Here is a 22,775-nt window from a genome sequence, read left to right as displayed (position 1 = left end):
GGGAAACTAAAGCAGAGGGCATGTTCTGTGACAGATTGGCCAACTTATTTTGCTTCAATTTTAATCTCTGAACTTTCCATGACAGGGTGTGCTCATGCCCTCCAATCACATGCACAATAATTGGAAACACCCAAAAAAAAATAACAACAGTAATCAATTTTAACTATTTGAATAAAATATTGAAACTTAATTTCCTATTTTTTTACAAAAGAAAAACATTTATAAAAAGGCATAAATTCTATTTCTTTAGTTTTTGAAAGATTCATTAGGTTCGGAATGTACTAACAAGTATCAAATCATGACCCGATAATAAAACTATTTCATCTCAACTTAAAGCTCAAAACTCTCCGATTTACTTGCTAAAAAAAAATAAAAAAAGGAGGTTAGAATTCAAGGCTTTTAACATAAGAGTTGTTTTCTATCTTGTGGAAAAAAATATATATATATATATATATATATATTTTTCCATTAACTAAGGAAGTGATTTTCTAGAAGGAAATAAATTTTATTTTATAAATATTTTTCAACATTAATATTGAGGAGAAAAGGTACTCTAGTGAATTCCACTTCATGTGAAATAAGTGAAGCGCATTTATAGAAAAAATCAAAAATTAATTTCACCTTCCTTTCTTGGAACAATGCTAAGGATTTTTTTTAATCATAAAATTAATTAATCACGTGCTTGACTTTTATAATGGTCAATTTTATTCCCTTCTCAATTGTGTGAGAATTTATCGTTCAATTGACTTGGAAAGGGCTTCTTACTTAGTCAAATGGCATAAAGAGCACGCTTATCCATCCTATTTAGGTCAAATAATTTGTAAAGCAAAACAAAATAAAATAGAACTATTAAGGATTGGACGATTAAATTCAACAACCAGCTAAGAATTTCTTGTACCAAATTTTAATTAAAAGTTGGACTATTATTATTATTAAATTGATTGGAATCTTATTATTGGAAGTATGAATCAAAGCTCAAATTTGGTCAACCAAACTCAATTGTTGCCAAGTTTAGCTTGCGGAGGATTTCATTCCCAATGAAATACATTATTATTATTAGACAGCATGAGGATGCTGCATTATTGTTGACTCAACTAAAAACTTGCAAAGCATCTTGTAGTATCACATTAGATTGAATTATTGTATTTTTTTAATGGGCATTTGCTATAAAAAAATTTTAATATTTTTTAACTAGCTGAAGAAAATTTTTGGACGCAACTTGGAGCTTCTTAAGACATTTTCTTTCGTGGTGGTGTGTAATAACAACGCTTGCATTCGACAATTTCGTGGTGGTGTGTAATGATGATTTTATGTTAGAAAAGAAAAATAAAATATCTTAGGGTTTGTTTAGTTGTAAAAATTATTTTTATCTTTTATTTTTATTTTTAAAAATTAAAAATGCCGTCTATTTTTTAGTTTTTCAGTATTTGTGTAGAAAATATAAAAAACAATAAAATATTGATTTCAAAATTTTCTATACAAATAATATTTAAAAACTGAAAAACAATGTGATTTTTTATAATTCTTTGAAAAACATAAAATAAAAATGAGTATAGTTTTATCCAAGTGAACAAGCCCTTATACTTTCTATTTTTCTTGATAATATCAGTACAAATAAAATTAATCTGAATATAATTTAAAATTGTAAAGAATGAAAGGGTTGATATTTATATTTTTTTTGTTTTATTTTCCTTGGAAATCAAATATCCTATGTTCGGAATATCGAAATTTTGACCTTAAATTACCAAAAAAAAAAAATTTATTAAATTTTATCTAAATTTAAATATAAAATTTAAAATTCATGCTCTCAAAAATAATCAACATGAAAAATAGAAGTTGTTCAACCAATTGGGTACAAAATTTTATTAAATAAAACTATAAACCAATACGCATAGGGCCATGGGCCACTTGGTACGCAGCAGTTGAAGTAAGGTGCTTATGAAATTTTTATTGTGATATTATTTGGTAATCTAGTAGAAAAATAGAACATTATAAGCATATAATATTTTATTTATATATATAATATCAAGTGTTTGGTAAATAAAGTTATGAAACCATTAAAAATGTCAAAAACAATTAAAGGGAAAAAATGACATGATTAACAAAAAAAAAAAAAAAACTTAAGTAAAAGCGCTCGGGTTCCGTTTTAAAATTTTCTCTAAGCTTTTTAAAATACCTAAAATAGCTTTAAAAAGAAAAGTTAAAAAACAACACAAAACGGAAACAACAAATGGAAAGAAGAAAAAAAATGAAGGCCTAAATTAAAAGTTTGCACTCAAAAAACACATATAAAATAGAGTATAGAAACAAATTTACGAAATATAAGGAATAGTAATAAATAAAAGATTAAATTTGATAATCAAAAGATTAATCGCACTGACAGATTTGAATATCTTAGATCTATTATGCAAGTTGAAAAAAAAATTGAATAAGATGTAATACATAGGATTAAAACAACTTGAGTAAAATAGAAGAGTGTATTAGGTGTGTTATGTGATCATAGAATACCCTTACAATTAAAAAGAAAGTTTGATAAGACGGGTATAAGACCAACTATGTTTTATGATTTGGAATGTTGAGCAATTAAGAAACAGCGTGTGCAAAAAATATAAGTTGTTGAGATGCAAATGTTGAGGCAAGTGAGTGGTTTAACATTAAAAGATAAAGTAAGAAATGAGCATATACGCAATTATTTAGCCATAGTACCAATTGAAAACAAGATAAGGGAGGGGCAACTTAAATAGTTAGGACATTTGAAATGCAAGTCTATGAAGAAAAGTGAGTTAGTTATTATTTTTAGAATGAAAAGTGGTAGGAATAGGCGTAAAATAACTTGGAATAAGGTAGTGAGAAAAGATTTAATAACCCTTAATCTAATAGAAGAAAACACTCTTAATCGGGTGAATTGGCTAAAAGAGATTCATGTAATCGAGCCCACCTAGTGAAAGTTGAAACTTATTATTGTTGTTGTTGTTATGAAAAAAATCACTCGTCCTAAATATTGTGTTATTCTATTTAAGACGAGATAGGATAGGAATAGGTGTGCATTTCGATTTTGAAATTTAAATTTTATTTCTTATCAATTCAATGTTATGGGTTGATAAAAATTTTTACAATGACACATATTTTATAATATTGACCCTATTGTTTAACCAAACATAAAGTATTATTGTTATGATGATAGTAATAAAGAAAAGGAAAGGGCATCATTAATGAATTTTTGTTTAATGGCTTTTTGCATTTACATTTTTTTATGTGCTAGAAAAAAAATAATAAAATATCTTTGAATTTGTTTAGTTATAAAATTATTTTATTTTCTATTTTTTATTTTTTAAAAATTAAAAAAATATCATCTTTTTTTTAGTTTTTCAATATTTGTATGAGAAATCTAAAAAACAATAAAATATCAATTTCTAAATTTTCTATACAAATATTTAAAAACTAAAAAACAAGTGGTTTTTTATAATTCTTTGAAAAATCGATAAATAAAATTTATCTAAATATAATTTAAAGAATGAAAGGGTTGATATTTATAATTCTGTGTTTTATTTTTCTTGAAAATCAAATATCCTGTGTTTTGAGATATTAAAATTTGGACCTTAAATTTAAACAAAATACAACAAAAAATTATTAAATTTTATCTGAATCTATTCAAATTTAAATATAAAACTTGAAATTTGTGCTTCCACAAACAATTTTCCTACATTATTTTGTTCATTTTTTTAAAATTTTTCAGATGAATTACATTATTTAAACAAGAGGTGTCAAAAGAATTTCATTTTCATTGTCACTATAAAATTTCAAATGACTCAGGCTAGTATTTGGACAAGCATACACCATGCTCCATTGTTCATGTCTCATTGAAGAATAGAAGTTGCTCAACCATATTATCCCGAGGGTACAAAATATTTTTAAATGAAAAGTGGTGGTTGAAAAGCAGTTGATGAACAGGTGATTAAGAAATTTTGATTTTGATATTATAAGCATATAATATTTTATAATAAAGTTATGAAAGCATTAAAAAGGTCAAAAAAAAAATTAAAGGAAAAAAATGACATGATTAACTTAGATAAAAGGCCTTAGTAAAAGCACTCGTATTAAGTTTTAAAATTTTATCTAAGCCTTTTAATTCACTGATTTGATATATTTTTTTATTTTCTTTCTTACTTTTTCTTGATAATCAAACATGAAAAAATAGGTTCCTCATATTTTGCTTTCCTTTTCCGATCTAAATTCCAAACAAAGCCTTAAATTTTTTTAACCTATTTACAAGTATGTTGAGATTGGGCAATACAATTTGAAAAGTGCATACTCCTAAACCCCTCGATTAACTATTCCTTTGTTTGAAAAATTTAAACTATATTTCATCTAGAGTAGCTATTTTATTTCACCGACCCAAACGAGCCGGTCCTTCTCCAATCAAATAAATAAGTCTAAAAGTTTGAGATGAATAGTAAACACTCCTTATTTGAACCTTTTTTTTCATTTTGACCTAATTTTTTTTATCACCAAACTAATTAGATTCTTATATTTTAAAAATATTTTCTAAAAGTTTCATAAAATATTGATAATTTTGAGTGATTTTATTATGAATCGAACCCTAAAAAAATTGTTATGTTTGCCATATTAATTTCATATTTTTGTGGTTGAATTCCTTATTTGGAACTAATTCTTAGATTTCTTTCATTATTTCTTCAAAATTTTCATAAAATTTTTTAGAACCTCTTAAGTTGTTTTATCATGAACCCTAATTAAATTTCTATTTTTGTTATATCGAACACAACTTTTCTCTTAAATTGATGCTAGTTTATAATCGTGAATGAATACTCGTAAAAATTTAATCATATAAAATAAAAATTAAAAATTAAAAATGCATTATTATATGCATGAGTGCCCCTACCAACACTCATTGCTGCCTTGTATATGCAGCTGCCACTGAGAGCTGCATGGAAAAATTTTTATTAAAAAAAAAAAATGGAGTAATAAATATAGTTTTATTTCATTCCTACATGACATATCAAAAGCATAATAAGGGATTTGAATCCTAACATCTTGTATTAAAAGGGTTATGATTTTGAATAATTGTGATCTATCAAATTAGAACCTTAAAAATATGAACTAAGAAATCAAAGGGTCAAAATTCGAACACCTCACTCATATATTTGTTACATAAGAATGAAATAAAATTATTTGAGTGTGCGCATATATAATTTTGAGGATTACAAAATTATAGCAAATATAATTGCAAAGATGTAGATCCCACTTAAAACCAATCTTACTTAGATCTCACGTTCCCATCATGTGCACTAGCCCATTAGAGAACAATAATTAAGAAGGTAGGGTAAAGTAGGGATGGGCGAGAAAGCTAATGCTTCAAGCATATGCTTTGGAAGATCCTCACCCTCCACCAACTCCAACAGTAGCAAGCCTTCGCCTTTTAAGTCTCCAAAACCTCTCTCTCCTTCCCTCATTCTCTCCCCTGTCCCATGGCCTCCGTTTCAGAGCTCCAAACCAGGTGTAGGGTTTTTGATGGGGTTTAGCTGGAGCTTGCCACGACGTGGCGGTCGACAGCGATGATCGAAGATGAGGAAGATGATGATCCGCGGTGATTGAGTTCAATCATCGACGAATTGTTTTGGTTAAATGGGCAACCAAAGATCCTTTGGCAATGATTCTAAAATGCTATGCTTCTGGCTCAAGCATCTATCATTTGTTAATTATCTATTGCAATACAGAAAAGGAGAAGCAACGATTATCTTTTTTTTTATTATCTGATCGTTTGCGTTATTTTCTCTTTAAATGTATGAATGAATTATATGATCCATGTAGTGTGAAGTCAATTGAAAATTTGTAGCTCAATGTTACGATTAAGGGAATCATAATCATCATATGTAATGATGAATTATTGCTAAGCCCATGTTAGAACAAGAGTGTCAAATAAATAGATAAATAAATATACATACATCCTCCATCCGCACAATCCAGCCTGTCCAACACCTAAAAATTGAAAGCTGGTATTGGCCTTTTTAAAAAAATAAATAAATTATTTGCACACCACACCTTTTCTCCCAAGAAACTTACCTATTCTTTCTTATAAAGTAAAAATTAACCATATATTTGACATATAGAAATGTAATAAAATTTGATAAAAATAAATTAAATTTATCTCTTAATTTTATCATGCTTCCTATTCAAAATTGTATTAGTTCAAGTTACTCCCCCATCCCAATTCCCTTCAACTATTCACGTCTAACAGAAAAATAAACAAATAAATAAATAAATGGAGATTTAAAAAATACATACAAATACCAACAATATTTTTTTAAGAAAACATCAATAATCCTTCATTGAAATCCCCTAAATACAAGATTTTAGAATTTTCTTTAACTTCCCAGCACAATTAACCCAGCTAAGAAAGATAACAAAGGCAGTGATATGGGACAGTTCACATATTTTTTTTATGGGCAGATTTAGTTGTACAAAACTACTTTTGTTTTTCACCTCTAAATTTTTTTTAAAAAAAATTACCCAGATATTTTTTATTAAAAAAATTACAATTTTATAAAGCAGTAATTAAACAACAAAGCTACATATTTTAAAAAACTGAAAAACAAAGTTACATTTTTATAGTTTTTCAAAAATAAAACATGAAAAATAAAACTTCTCTTTAACACCAAACAGGCCTTTAAGTTTTTCCCAATTAAAAATTTTACCAATGGGACTCCTTTGATGTAGATAACCGTCAAGACGGTGTCCATTGACCAAGTTGGGGAGCTAAAATCCCTAATAAGGGGATACAACTTTGGGAACAAGCCCCAAGCCATCCGCTACTAACGAATATTTCATTTCAAGGATATTTGTCAACAAAATCTGCTCTAATGTCTACTCTCCCTCTTGCTTTCCTTTCAATTCCTTTAGACTTGTGAACAAATCCTAGTCTTTGGTCCTCCCTGACCGGCATCTCTATACCTAGTCTTTGGTCCTCTCTGACCGGCATCTCTACAGAACTAGTTTTGTATGCCAATCAAGTCTCTGCGCAACTTGCTCAGTTAAAAAAAAAAAATCAGTGTAGCTTCACATTTCTAACTTTTACCAATATGATTCTGATAGAAGATTAAAACTTCACTAACTACTAAGAACTCCGAGAAATTTTGAATATCCAGCATCTTGACAATCTCAAACTTGTGCAAAGAACACAACCAATAAATCAAAACCAAGATAATTCAAAAGCATAAATCCCGACAGATAGAAAAATTGAGAGGGGGGGGGGTGTGGTTGGAAGAAGCAAATAAAATATTCCCAAAACAATCCACCATGTTCTTCCTAGTAAAAGAAACCAAGGACTTTACCGCCAACATTCTTCCTCCTGGCTTCTTCATGGTCCATGATTCCAGCGGATGTTGTCAGCACAATGTACCCAAACTGCATGTTCATCCACCCATCATCAGAAAACACCAAATTGTTTCAATGGCAGTAATCAAAAGGACCCATTGGGCAGACTAATTAGCGCATGCATGTGCAGGGGCATACACAAGGTATTCAATGTTAGGAATTCTCAGTAGTGTTTGGGGAGTATCTTGGATACGGATTTGTGTAAATTTGTAAGAAAGTCAAAACAATTTTATCCAAATCTACACAAATCCAAATCCAAGGTCTCCATTCCATGCCGCGAAACACACTCAAGTCATTCACAGGCTCAATTTGGAATGCCTCCTGACTTGCAAAATTCTACTCTACTTTCCAATTTAGCAGATAAACGTCCCCCGTCCAACCCAAATGTGTGTGTGTGTGAGAGAGAGAGAGAGAGAGACCATTATAATTAATATATTATAAGATAAGGGGGACGGGGAAATTTTTTTTCTCGCTGTGGGGGCCGGGTGGGTTGCTGACCTGTCTTGAAGGGAGAAGCCTTGCAGTCCAAGATTCAATATCTTTGACTCCAACATCAAATCGAGGACTGATAACCCCACACTTGTTCAGCCTTCCGTTCAGTTCAACCACAAGTTTTCCAGATCTATGATCATCAACATATTCGAACTCTCCAATATAACCTACAAATTCAATTAAATCAAAGCACTTGCCGTTTAAATATTTTGGAAATTTTCATTCAAATTAAATTGAAATGGGAGGAGGGAAGGAGAGGAGGAAATAAAACTGTAAGAAGACAAATGATGGCTAGAAAGCAAACCATGCTTCTGCATGACCAGGAGAAACTTGATGATCACTTTTGAGGATGGCCTGATCAAGACCTGGCGTTTCCCCCTTTTCTCCGCATTATACATGCTCTTAAGAGCATCATTTAAAACACTCACTCTCACCATCCTTGAAAATACAACCTGCTAGCAGCAAACATCAAATTGGTAAGAGAAAGATGAGCACTAAGTGGAGAGAAAATATACTTGCATTAATGTCAGAGCTTAAACAATGGGAAAAAAACCCTTTCAGTGGACTAACTGACGCAGAATATGTTCGGATGTGCCATGAAAAATATAATTATCCAATAATACTGTAGGAAGCACTAACGAGTTAAAATCACCAAGAGAGATTTTACACATCAAGCTCAATCCACCTATTTAAAACCCCATGAGTTTTACCAAGGCAATCTAATCCACTAGTGCCATACTATGAGGAACTGTTTGCTCACTCTTGGATTTCACACTAAATCATCTCAGTCAATCAACACTAACATCATTCAGTTACTACTAGAACTTCATTGTAAAAGGAGAAAAATTGATTTAAGAAAATATTTTGGACAACAAGAACATCCCTGCTCTATGAAATATTGTTGCCAGCTAATAGGATTTTGCAGAGAAAACAACCTTCATGTCCCCTAACCATGCAGCTTGGTCAACCGCATGGTCTGGATTCTGACATTAGAAAGCATCACTAGCAGGTTCATCACATTCTCCACTTCAGTCATTGAAGTCCTTTCTAAATTGTAGGTCCCAGGAAGTGCTTCCTTGACTGAAAGAACCACCAGCTCTTCTTTATTAATAGCTCAATTAAAAAGCTCCACAAAGGTGTCTTGAGTGTCTGAATCCCACTTCACACACCAAGCCAAAGCCTAATAATTCTATTTCATTACCCACCACAAATCCAATGAACTTGGAGAATACTTCTTTTACCCCCAACCTTTCCACAACCTTGGCCCATGTGAGCTATCCACCTCTTAGGAAGCAACCCTCACCCCACCCCCCCCCCCCCCCTCTTTTACCACCCCCTGCCATATTTCTCTTCCAAATCCCCCCTCCTGCCTCCTGAAAAATGGGGCATGAAATATTAGGATAGTACAAAGGGGCATGAAATAGGAGTGCAGACTGCACAAGGTACTCTCAATAAGTCCTTGATTAGTGGGAGTCCATCAGTCCACCCTCTTCAAGAAACACTGCCTCTTCCCAGCTAACCTCCTTTGAAATCATTCAAAAACACCATCCTTGATAGCTTTGGCTACAAAATTAGCCTCCAAGGTAAACCCAAGTAACCTGTTACCTTTCAGCAAAAGATAATGATGTCTGCAAAAAGGAGATGAAACGCCTTCATTTCTGCTCCAGCAGCCAAGCCCACCTCAAAACCTTCAATCAAGTTAGCTTCCACTGTCTTCCGCAAGAAAAGAGGTAACACTTCCCTTGCTAGTGAGACATGGGGAGAGGAGGTCCCCTCTGCCTTCAAAAAACCATTGATAGAACCATTGATCAACATACAAGTGAACCGAAGAAATGGAAAAGTGATCCATTGCCTCTATTTGAACACCAATTCACATGGTTGTATGCATTTTCAATATCCATTTTACAGATTAAGCCAGGCGCTTCCATCCTCCTAAAATCCACACATCACTAACACTGATTAAGCCAGGCGCTTCCATCCTCCTAAAATCCACACACTGATTGGACAATAATCTTTACACCGGTCGTCAAAAAAAACAAACAAACAAACAAAACAAAACAGAACAAGAGAGAGAAAGAGAGAGAGAGGACAGGAAGGACTTTCTTTGTTATGAGAACAATAAATTAGCAATGAAGTTTCTTTCAGAGAGGACCAAATCAAGCAGTTCCAGAAGCTTAGCTTACAATTTCTGTTTTTTGTTCAGTGTTTTCATGGTTGCACAATGAAAGAAATAAATTATGACGTGTACGTTGATGTTCCTCATCTACATTTCTGCCGTCAGTTTTTTGCAAAATCAGAAAAACAGGCTGGTTTTCAATTGTTGTGACAACCTGTTGCTAAAATACTTCAATGATCCAGAACTAACTTTCGTGGATAAATCATTCATTCTATACCAAATCTTCAATGAAAATTAAAGATAACTACCATGTGAATTTAAATTTTAATTAAAATGAAATAACCGTAAATTTTCTTTAAACTTTGAAAGAAAAATAATATTCAAAAATCATTTTTATCATTTTGCGTGTCGTGTGCAATAAGATTGCTCTTGGAGCACTAAAAGGTGAGTTTAAATAAATAATAATTAAATAAAATAACTATCATTATTTTTATTCTTCATTATAATATTTTTTAAAGAAAATTTTTATTATTGTCACCGGCTTCCAGCCAAAGGGCCCTAGACTTCTGCCTCCAGGATACCTCCTCCATCAGCAGATTTCCTACTTTTCCCTTAAAACACTCCCTTCTTACCTTCCTTTCAGGAGAAACTCTCTCTATCTCTACCCCAATCTCTCTCTGGTACTGTTCACGCAGCACAGATCCCATTTCACAAACTAACTCGTTTTCCTTCTTGCAACCCTAGTGATTATTCCATCCTTTACCGAATAAAAACCCTAAAATCCTGAATATACCTTGCTTTTTACCACCATAAAACCCTAATTATCTTGCCACCAGGAAATTCCAGCTACCTATTCAGGCTACTTCAGCCCTCCTTGTGATCAAAATTCAAATCCCAATAGAAAGGCTTCTCAGCTGACTTCTAACCCAGATCCTGCTTTCTACCTTAACCATAAATCCTAAAATACCAGATAGGCAGGCCATTTCAAAATCTATCCTGTGTCAGGTTTCATAGAAATTCAAAAAGTTCTCAAGCTTCCAAATAAACTGTTATTGAGGAAAACCAAACACCACAACCGTAATTTTAAAAAAAAAAGTGAGTGGATTTTGTTTATTTGTTAATTCCAGATGCCATTGCAAGATGTTTTTAATGCGTCCTCAATTAAAAAAAAATGGTGAATTTTAGAGCTTCTAAGTAATTGGGTTTACTTGGAACCTATTGGATCCAAGTCCAACCTAACTACTTATTCCAAAAAAAAATGAATAAATTCCATTAAAATATCAAATTGAAATACAAAGAGGAAGAGCAGCCACTCTGACATCATCAAATATAACACAGCCAGCAGCAGGGTGCACAAAGGGGGGAGAGAGGAGAACATCATATTCCAGAACCTAAACATGTTCTCTTGAAATCATTACTACTTGAAGCTGATCTCACCGAGTCAAACGCAATCACTACTTAACAATACACAACAAGAAAATCATAAAATTTCTAGAAAAAGATTATTGCAAATAAATTAAACATTTCCATCAATTTTGAATATGACATTTAAGTGGAAAATGTACACTTTCCACATTTTTCATGACCAACAAGACAAAAAATCAATATGCATTATGCAAGACTATTATAATGAGGAAGTTTAAGCCATATCAAGATTAAAACATGGGAAAAATATCGATCCTAAAGGCCTTTAAAATGGAGTATGAAACTTGACCCGACTTGCACCATCCAATCTGTATCAAATCCAAGGTTATTAGAATCAGGATTCTAAGTGGGATCGTTGGAGGGGTCTGCAGGATCGAATTGTAGAATTGGATCGAGAATCATAAGATTCTACTTTCAATATAAAATAAATATTAAAAAATTATATATGTGGAAGTTTATGACAAGTATTAAGACTACAAACTTGGTTAGTAACTTAGTAAGTATAAGAAGTTAAAAATACAATAAAATGTTCAAACAATAAAAAAGAAGAAAAACAAGAAGAGCAAGAAAAGGAGGAGAAGGAGAAAAACAGGGCTCACCATTGAATCTTTTCAAGAAGCAAAAAATTTGTTTCAAAGCATACCTCTGCAGCTCTGCTGGGCCAGCTGCTTGGCTCTTTTCTTGGCTGCTGCTGATCAAACAAGAACTCTGTGTTGAAGAGGACTGATGTGTTCTTCTCAGATACCAAAGAAGGAAGAGGACTGAGGACTGAGTGTTGGTCAAACCCCAGGAAATCTGGCTGTTGAACACCAGAGAACTGTTGATCAAACAGCAAGACCGCTAGCTGCTGCTGATCAAACACCAGTCACCAGATGGATGGCTCTCTGGTTGTCGAACAGGAGAGAAATTCAGGTGCTGGGTTGCTGAATTTCAATGAGTAGAGGACTGAGGTGTTGAACTCCCAGGGGGAGTCAGGTGCAGATTCCACTGAATCTGTTCACTGATGGGAGGCTGGGAGCCATTTTGCCCCAGTTTTAGAAGACTTTGGACCAAACATAAACCTTTTGGTGCCTTTGGGCGAATAAAAACATGTATTGGGCCACATTATTGCAGCCCAAAAAGGGAAAAAATCCCAATCCAGGTGACAGAGTAGCATCTGTATCCACTAACAATTATTTTACAATTCTACCACAATTCTACTTGATTCCAATTTTTGTTGGGACTTACTTTGTTTGGGTGAATCTAGATCATAGAATCGTCGGATAATCCAAATCGTGATTTTAATAACCATGATCAAATCCCAATGAAAAAATTTCTTTCATAGAAATTAGTGTACTGCTCATTCTTTGCATCAAACTAGAAAACAGTATAACCATTTTTTGGTAACAAAATGAACTCTAATATGAATAGCCAATCAACTTGTTCTTCTCAGTCTACAACAACAACAACAACAAACCAAGCCTTAAGTCCCACTAAGTAGGGTCAACCATATGAATCCTTTTCGCCAATTTATACGATCATGGACCATTTCTTTTGATAGATTCATAGATATTAAATCCTCACTAAGCATCCTCATCTCAACAACTTTTACTTTTTGGATATTTTATTTCTTCGTTGCCCAACATTCTGATCCATATAGCATAACTAGTCTTATAAGTGTCCTATAAAACTTCTCTTTTAATTTTAAGGGTATTCTACAATCACAAAGCACACTTGAAGCACTTCTCCATTTTAACCCAACCTGCTTTAACTCTTATGCATTACATCATCTTTAATTTCTCCTTCAGCTTACATAATAGATCCAAGGTATCGAAATCTACAAGTGCTATTTATTTCTTTATCATCAAGTTTAACTTTGTCTCCAATATTCCTCCAACCATCACTGAAATTACATTTCATATATTATGTCTTATTTCTACTTATCCTAAGGCCTCAAGATCCCAAAGCTTTTCCCCATAATTCTAACTTAGCCTCTATTCCGTCAATAATTTCATCAATTAATACAATATCATCTGCAAATAACATATACCATGGAGCCTCCTTTTGAATACTCTTAGTCAGTTGGTCTATCACTAAAGGAAAAGGATAAGGGCTCAAAGCAAATCCTTGATGTACACCTATGGTGATTGGAAATTCTCTAAGTTTCTTCATTTGTAGTCCTTACACTAGCCATTACTACATTGTACATATCCTTAATGACATCAATATACCTACTACACACCCTTTTTATCTAAAACTCAACATAGAACTTCCCTAGGTATCCTTTAATATGCTTTCTCTAGGTCAATAAATATCATATGCAAGTCCCTCTTCTTTTCCCTAAACTTTTCCATTAAACTTCTTAAAAGATATATAGCTTCTGTAGTAGATCTCCCAAGCATAAAATCAAATTGATTTTCAGAGACCTTCGTCTCTAACCCTAATCTTTATTCAACTACCCTTTCCTATAGTTTCATCATATGACTCATAAGTTTAATTCCACGATAATTATTACAATTTTAAATATCTCCTTTATTTTTGTATATAGGTATTAATGTCCCTGACTCTGTCAAAAGAAATGATTCATAATCGCATAAATTAGGGAAAAATGATTCATATAACCGACCCTACCTAGTGGGACTTAAGGCTTGGTTTTGTCGTTGTTGTTGTTTAGGTATTAAAGTGTTTTTCCTCCATTCATTTAGTATTTTCTTAACTTTTATAATTGCATTAAATAAATTAGTTAACCATATAATTCCGTTATCACCTAAGCACTTCCAAACTTCAATTTGGATGTTATCCAGTTCTATAGCTATCCCATTTTTCTTTTTTTTTAGTGCAAACTTAACTTCGTTAACTCAAATTTTGCAAATAAATCTCATATTTTTAGTTTTTTTCTCATTTGTAAAAAATAAGTTTACGTCTTCTATTTAGTTTTCATTAAACAACTTACTAAAATAACTTCGTCATCTTTCTTTAATGCCTTCGTCCTTCACCAAGACAATATCATCCTCACTTTTATATATTTTACACTTCCTAAGTCCTTACTCTTCCTTTCTCTAGCTTTAGCACGTTTAAATATATCTCTTTCCCCTTTTTTGTATCTAACCTATCATACAAACTATTAAATGACTTGAATTTAGCTTCACTAACGGCCTTTTTTGTATCTTTTCTCGCTTCCTTATACTTTTCAAAGTTATCCTTGTTTCTACATATATACGACATTTTATACCAAATTCTTTTTGTCTTTACGGCTTTTTGGACATCTTTATCACACCACCAACTTTCTTTGCTATTCGAGAAACTTTCCCTTGATTTACCTAAAATCTCTTTTGCTATATTTTTAATAGAGCTAGCTAATCTACTCCAAAGAGTATTTATATTTATCTCATCCTCTATAATCCAATTCCCATCTTTGATCATTTTATCTTTAAATTTTATTATATTCTCCCTTTAGGTTCCACCACCTAGTTCTCATACACTGGTTTATTTTATCTTTTGTTGGCCTTACAAGGCTTAACATCTTGTTTTGATGCTAACAAACAAGCAGAACTTAACATGTTTTGTTTAAGCGATGTATTTTCAGGACTCAATGATGAATGCAAGGTTAAAGAATTCATCAAAGCTTATATTTCAAAGAATGATGATTTATATCCAACTTGAAGCATAGATTCAAAAATGAATTTAAAGATAAAGCTTGAAGATCATGAGAGCATGAGGATTAAAGAGAACTTGACAAAAGCTTAAAAAAAGATGACGCAAGCATAAAGACCTCAAGGAATTCAAGAATTGCAAATTTGAAAGAATCTATAAGAAATTTTATGTAAATACTTCAAATAATTTCAATATGGATACATAAAACTCTTAGGTTAATTTATTGGACCTAATACCTTTTAACATACTTGAAAAATATTTTTATAAGGTAAAAAATTATTTCAAAAAGGTTAGAATCATTTTTGGAATGAAAATCATCAAAAAGAGGATTTTCAAAATGCTATTAATTTTTCTACATCTGCATTGAGATATATTTTTCTCTATCAAAACTCTTTATTTTAAAAAGTGTTCAACATGAAAGTTGTAAGATTTTCTCTTAACTTTCATTTGACACGAAGATCATCAAATTTGGAGTTGCACAGAAAAATTTATGACCGAAAAACAGAAGGATGCTCGAAGCTGACAGCAACCAGTAGACTGCCTGAACCAGGACAGGAGCCGGGGTGGTCAAGCCAAGTGACTAGCTGTGTCCTGACAGGCGACTGCCACCCTACTGCCCCTGCTGCTCCTTTAAAAATAACATGGCAGGTGACTGGTGGATTGGGGCAGGCGACTGCCACGAACAGAATTTGAAAAAAACTTCAACGGAAACATTTTTTAAATGATTTGCTTGGGGCTCAAACTTTGTGAAAACTTGGGAGATACTCCAAGTCACTTGGGGACCAAGTTACATGCCTTTTAAAGTCTATAAATAAGTTTCAAAGATCATTGAATCAATACACCAAGAATTCAAATTCAGCAAAAATTCAAAATCTCTCTCAATTGCTCTCAAATTCTCAAGGTTCTCTCTTGCTCTCAACTTGCACGAATTCAACTGAGTTTTTGTTGATCTTCTTCCACCGGAATTGTACTACAAATTCTAAATCTTTCAAACATTGAAAGAATTAATCGATTGACGATTCCAAAGATTGTTTGGATCGTTGGCTAAACAAGGGAATATTACTTAGAAAGGCGGGCTCTAGCCTATTTAAGGAGTGACCGAACGAGGGGACATCATTTGGAGAGGCGGGTTCTAGCCTCATGAAGGAGTGTTTAAGCGTGGGGTATCGCTTGTAAAGGTTTTGTTCCACCCGTCAACGAAACAAGTTTAGTGAATCCTTTGGTGGTTTGCCAAAGGCAAGGACGTAGGCTGGGTATAAGCCGAACCTTGTAAAAATCTTCGTTTCACTCCTTCTTTCCCTTACTCTTAATTTTCAGTACTTATTTCAATTGCGTGGATGGTTTAAATTTGAAAATCATACAAACTACGTATATTTGGAAATCAAACAAACTTAAAGTTTGATTTTGATTTTGGTTGCGGAAACCGAAAGGGAGTACGTTAGTTGAACCATTCTTTGCGGAAACCAAACAAGAGTATGTTACTTGGCTAAACACCCCAAAGATAAATTAACTTAAGAGTTTATTTGAATTCTGAAGTTTGGAAAGAGTAATTGGATTTTACATTGAACATCATATTGTAGAAGAAATTTCATATATACAGGGCTTTGTTCAAAACTCACATTCACCACAGGGCTTAAAACATCAAAAGCTGAAAGTTACATATATTATATTGATTGTGATTGGATGGTATAAAGATTTGTTTTATATTCCAAGAGTCTTAAATCTTGAATGATTTCATCAATCTAATAGTGCTGCAGTGAACTTATATTTGGTAAATAAATTGTGGTTGTGTTGGTTTGAAAATTGTGATCAATTGTTTGATTGTTTTTACTTTCAAAGTGTGGTTGAAGATTGAATGTTTAATTGTGTTTAATTGTGTTGTTGATTGATTGTTCAAAAGAAACCAAGTTCTTGTTTGATTGACAAAATAAATAAACAAGTCAAAGAATTGGTTAAATCACAAAAGAAGTTAAGAACTTTTAAAGAACCAAGGAGAAAGTTTTAAAAAGCCAATTCACCCCCCTCTTGGGAAGCTATTCCTAATTTCATCTTTTTTCTTTCATTTTTTAATATATATATCTAACACTAAGACTATGTAACAAGAAATTGCCAACATACCACTGAAGCATGATGCAGTCCCCCAAAACTGCCCCATAACAATAAAATGTAAACCAATAAAATTTAGAGTCCCTTCAAAATTAATTCACAGTTCTCAAACTTCCAATGGCTCGATAGATAATATTATACACGCTGACCAAGTGAGAGTGGTAATGTAGTTTTTGTTATAGCCATGCCCTCGTAAGTTCCTTTGATCTGCCCTTTTTGGGTTAATCCTACTGACATTGGAATTACCAAGTTATGAAAAAAAAATAACAATAAAGCTACAAACTCATATTTAAAATTAAGAGCAATTGGCAATGATTCTTAGCTAGTTAGTTTGATCAATTAAACCTTGCGTTGTAACAGTCAAACATTTCAATAGGCATGACAGGTTTCAATGTGATATAAGGATTTGAGTGCCAAGGGAAACATAGTCTACAGACTAATGAAGTCACTGAGAAAGTTCAATGGGTGTTTTAGCACAATGAGTACCTTTTGAGAAAAAAAAGACAGATTTTTTTAAGTGTGTTTAATAGAGTATGTGTTTGTTGAACTTTGTAAGCAAACTAACAGACCTCAATGCCCTCTCATATAAACAATTAAAGAATATCAACTCACCATAAGCACACCATCATAATCACATCAAACAACAAGATATTCCAGTCATAGCTGTCAAATTGAGATTCAAATCATGAATCGAAATTCCAATTTGGGAATCAAGAATTGAGAATCAAATAGAATTCAATCGTAAGATTTGGCGAAAATTTCCAAAATTAATTCTAAACGATATGCATATATTGATATATGAACAACAAGTAAAATAGTAAAATACGTTTAAATTTTACCAATACAAAAATCATAGCTCATGTGTATGCTTTTCCTTAAAAAATGAAAAATAAGGGAATGAATCAAGAAATACTAATAAAAAAAATGAACTTGTACTGTTTAAGGGAAAGATATCAAGAAAAAAATTATAAAAAACTGAACTTTGGACGTTCATGAACAATTTTAAAAAATATTTCATGCATATTGTTTCTCAAATTAAAAATAATAAAAAAACAACTTAAAAAATTATAATAATTGAACAGAATAAATTAAAAACCCAACTTTTTTGTTTTAACAACACAACAAAACATGAGTATTACCTTAGCAGAGTATTTTGCCCTGTCTTCTCAATGGCAGAAAACTATCCTCCAAAGGTGAAGAATGGTTTTGTGAAGGCAATATACCACCTAAAGTTCTATTTTCTCCTCTTTTTTAGCACAAAAATAGACATGGATATGGAGCGGAAGGTAATCATTTACAAATAAAAGCAATAAGAAAAAGAAATGGATTTTTGAACTAGTCGCATCTATCAAGATATAATAGGCCTAGAATCATGTGAATCAATTTGATTTAGATCGATTCATCATATTCGCGAGGTGAATTGAAAGATTCGGCAATGATTCAGTTATTTTTAGACTCACTAGTTAGATTTGAATCGATTTGGTCTGGAATTGATACGAATTGTATGAATCGAATCATGAATCGTAAGATTCTAACAACTATGATTCCAGTAATTCCATTTTAATCCTTACATGCATGTTTGTATAAGTGATAGGCAGCATACATAAGGATATATGCATCGAGTCTCTAAATTAATAATTGCTGACTTTATAGATCACACCCGATTTTGATAATGACAAATATTCATATATTTGATGGCTTTCAAGTATATGTGCAGGTTCGTTTTAACAGATCAAGTAAAGGCACATGAAAGCAAAGCATGAAGACCCTAGGGATTCTCTCTCATTTTGTAAATTCAATTAATGTAATATGGGTTTGTAATAGTAACTAGGTATATGGTCTGTAATAATCTCTGCTGCATGTAAGTTTTTGTAAGCACAACATGACCATAGACTAACCTTAGGATACTGAATGTCATTAGGGTACCTGTTGACCGACGCCGGATTTTTTCGGTGTCTTCAAAAAGACATAAAAATGACCCTAAGACACTCACTCATGCATTTGTATGTTTGGTCATTTGATTAGGGTGTTTGCACAAATTGAAAAAAACTGAAATGTAGGAAAATTACATATTCAGTCGACCGAAAACCCATGTACAAAAAGCTCCCGATCGACCGACCTAGGACCGGGTCAACAGGTTGACCACAGCCCAGTCGACCAAACTTACTTAGTTTATTTGACCCTGGTCGACCGAGCTCCCACGTGTGGGAACTCAACGGTCTAATCGACCGACGAAGGTAGTTCAAAATGTTCCCGATTGACCGAATCTTGCAAAAAGGAAAAAATGGCCCTTGGACTTACAAGTTCAATCAACCGAACTCATAGTTCATTTAATGCCCGATCGACCAAACTTCAAACAATTCGATCAACCGAGCTTCCTTCGATCAACCGGTGCTCTCGGGTTGCCCCAAATATTTTACCGCGGTTAATATTTTTAAACGGGATTAATTGGGTTAAAATGATTTAAAACAATATTAATAATATCCTACATGTCCTAACGACTATAATTTTTCTCATCCCTATATATAGGCATTCATTTGCAAAAATTAGGTAGAGATTAGTCAAAATAATTAGCAAAAATCCTCTCTATCTCAAAATCTCATTTTGCCCAAAATACTCTCAAATCTTTATTCCCTTGATAGATCTTGATATTGTGAGAGGTTATTGTTTATTTTTATGTTTATTATATAGTGCTAATACTCTCATTGTTCTTGTTTGATTTATTTATTTATTTTTGGGGAGTTAGCAAAGCTTATCCCACATATTTGAATATAATAAATCTTATGTTGGGATAAACTAACAAACTTAGGATATTTGCATTGTTATTGCAACCCATAGTTTTGATTTTATTGTACAAAATATTTTCTACAAGCTAAAATATTTTTCAAACTACTCATGTGCTAATTTCATTGAAGAAAATCTTTTGAATTAGTTTGAATATTTGATTAAGCATCTTTAAAACTCTGATTGAACATTGAAGATTTGATATTAACGTATTTCAAAGATTTAGCTTATCTTGAACACTCCTGAGCATTCTTGCGATCATATCTTGTTGAGTGTAGCTTGCACAAAAATACACATCACTGAACTTACATTTACCTACATTGTTGATGTGTATGTGATTGCGCATATTGGGTACATATCTGTTTTACATGAAAGCATAATCACTGTACCATTTGATTGAGAAATTACTGTTATGTTTCCAGGCGTGGCCTGAGGGGGCAGTAATCCAGTCCAGGAAGGATTATGTAGGTTGACAGCCCTATGTTAATTGACCTGATTGTAAAGGTTGAGGTCAGCCCTGTGCTAATTGACCTGATTGTTTAGGTGCCGCTCCACCCATTAAGTGAACCTTCAGTTGAATTCTCGGGGTTGCAAGCTAGAGGCGGCAACATAGGCACAATTGACCGAAACCCGATAACATATCTTATGTGCACTGTTTATCTTTTTGCAATTTACATTTCTACACATGTATGTTATAGTTGGTGAATGTTGCGCATAATTTTAATTTCCGCACGTTATATTTATCTACGCATTTAGAACTGTATAGACAGACCCTGCGAATATACTGATGTTAGATTAGCTAAACCTAAGAATAAATTTTAAAATTCCAATTCACCTCCCTCTTGGGAATACACCAAAGCTAAGAATAATCCTTACAATTTTTCAGTGATGCACTAATGGAATATTAATAATTGGAATTTGGAAAACAAATTATCATGACATGACTTATGTTTTACATAATTTCATCTATCCATTAATAGTCCTAATAAGCTTAAGGACCTGGTTGATGATGCTTTTCCTGCATGTATCACCTCTGTCCTCTTACCCACACTCTGTCTCTAGAAAAAACAGATCAGTATATCAAACTATAATTTTGAATATTATAATTTCACTGCTGGGAAACTGAGACAATAAAATCAAATGCTCGAATATATTTGTCTTGACGGAGTGAGAACTTTAGTCCATCACAATAACCACCAAAAAAGAAAAGAGCATGATATAACATAAAAATCCAAAATTCAGAGTTCTAGCTTCTTTTCTGCCCATATTTTCTCATCAACCAAAAGGCGGCTTACTATATAAAATAAAAAAAAAATGATCATTAAAACAAGCACGCATGAATCTTTGAAATAAAAATTAAATAAAGTCTAAAAAGTGCGAATAAAACTAAAATGCTTAAGCCGATATCTTCAACCAAAATCAGAAACATAGCAAGCTCAACTACCTAAGAAGACTCAACGACTCCAAGAACATAAATTCATCCATACAGCAAATAAATAGAGACCAAACAAACAGGTAACAGATCAACGTCCATTCTAAGGAGCTACGCTCCTGATCAATCAATCAAGGGAGGGGGAGCCAGCGAGGGAGAGAGAGAGAGAGAGAGAGAGAGAGAGAGAGAGAGAGAGAGAGAGCCTGTACCTGGCAGCAGAAATGGCAGCGGCGTACGTTAGCCTGCGGAGGGAGGTAGAGAGCACAAAAAAACCTTCTAGGGTTTCTCGGCTGCAGGAGGGAACGCCACGGAGAGCATTCGAGCCTACTTGAATGCATGGCCAATTTACGTATTTGTCCTCATCGGGCTCAGGTTGGGGCAAATCATGGACCAAACACGGGACTGAGCTTGATCTAACAATGCTTTGCTCATGAACCATGGAGAATGGGCCAGGCAGCCCAGGCCCATATTTAAACTTCTGCGGTATCTTTTAGTTTTTCTCTTTTTTTAAATAAAAGTCACGTCACTAATTCCTTGAAAAAATTAAAATATAATTTGAGATTTAGAAATTAATAATACAGTTACATACAACCTAGAAGGTGAAGGGAAAAAAATATTTTTACACATAGCACGATTCTTATAAAGGGAGCATGACACCTCCGTAATACCTAAGTGTTTTGATAAAGAAATAACTTGGCATAAAAGCTGTAACTTAAGGCAATTTAAATTTGGGAGTAGGAAGAATGTAACTCTTAAATAAATAATAAAAAATGAATGGGTGTGTCCAATTTTATGCTTATAAGTCCCACAAATTAAAGGCACATGATATTGAATGATAAAGCAGAGTGCTTCTGTCACGCCCCAAACCTACTAGGTGGGGCCCGGGGTGTGATGAGACCATTTACCGTGTCTGATACCATTCACGCAGTGGAAAATAATAAACAACCTTAAATAAAATATTAGAGTTCTAATTTATACGACCCCAAAAAGGAGTATAATAAATTCTCCACATTACATCACCAAAAAAATATATATCAATATATAAACTAAACATATATTTGTTCTTACAACCACCCAAACTTCCCAAAAAGAACCTAACCCTACCCTATGAGCTTTCTAAGTTCGATCGCTTAAAGGTCCTGAAAAAAAAATGATTCACTAGGGTGAGACACCTCTCAGTAAGGAAAAAATATACTATAGCAGTGTGTGACAGAAGAGTTTTAATCTATATATATATACAAAATAAACTCATCAATTAGTCAACAACAACCAGCAAGTCGCATACAGATTGTAGTCATACAAACAAAACCAATATTTATAGCAAAAGTTTCCAAGGATTGGGGAGTTTACACGCTCATGCATCTGACGCCTCTTTGCTCTGATACCGTTTGCAAC

At 32.8% G+C, this 22,775-nt stretch overlaps 1 protein-coding gene across 1 annotated transcript; it reads right to left on the bottom strand.

Annotated features, from left to right (window-relative positions):
- Window positions 1–7,104: 7,104 nt before the first annotated feature.
- LOC131149569 (small ribosomal subunit protein uS8z/uS8w-like) lies at window positions 7,105–21,822 on the bottom strand. Its single transcript, XM_058100125.1, has 4 exons — window positions 21,590–21,822; window positions 8,189–8,336; window positions 7,891–8,051; window positions 7,105–7,422 (listed from the first exon to the last, which is right to left on the bottom strand). Exons 1-4 carry the CDS (start codon window positions 21,716–21,718, stop codon window positions 7,324–7,326), a joined length of 537 nt encoding a protein of 178 aa, XP_057956108.1. The 5' UTR covers window positions 21,719–21,822; the 3' UTR covers window positions 7,105–7,323.
- Window positions 21,823–22,775: the final 953 nt, after the last annotated feature.

Source organism: Malania oleifera, chromosome 2 (genome assembly GCF_029873635.1).
Source record: "Malania oleifera isolate guangnan ecotype guangnan chromosome 2, ASM2987363v1, whole genome shotgun sequence".
NCBI classification, from domain to species: domain Eukaryota; kingdom Viridiplantae; phylum Streptophyta; class Magnoliopsida; order Santalales; family Ximeniaceae; genus Malania; species Malania oleifera.
Note: the sequence above shows the minus strand (reverse complement) of the source record. Positions and strands in the feature narration are given on the sequence as shown.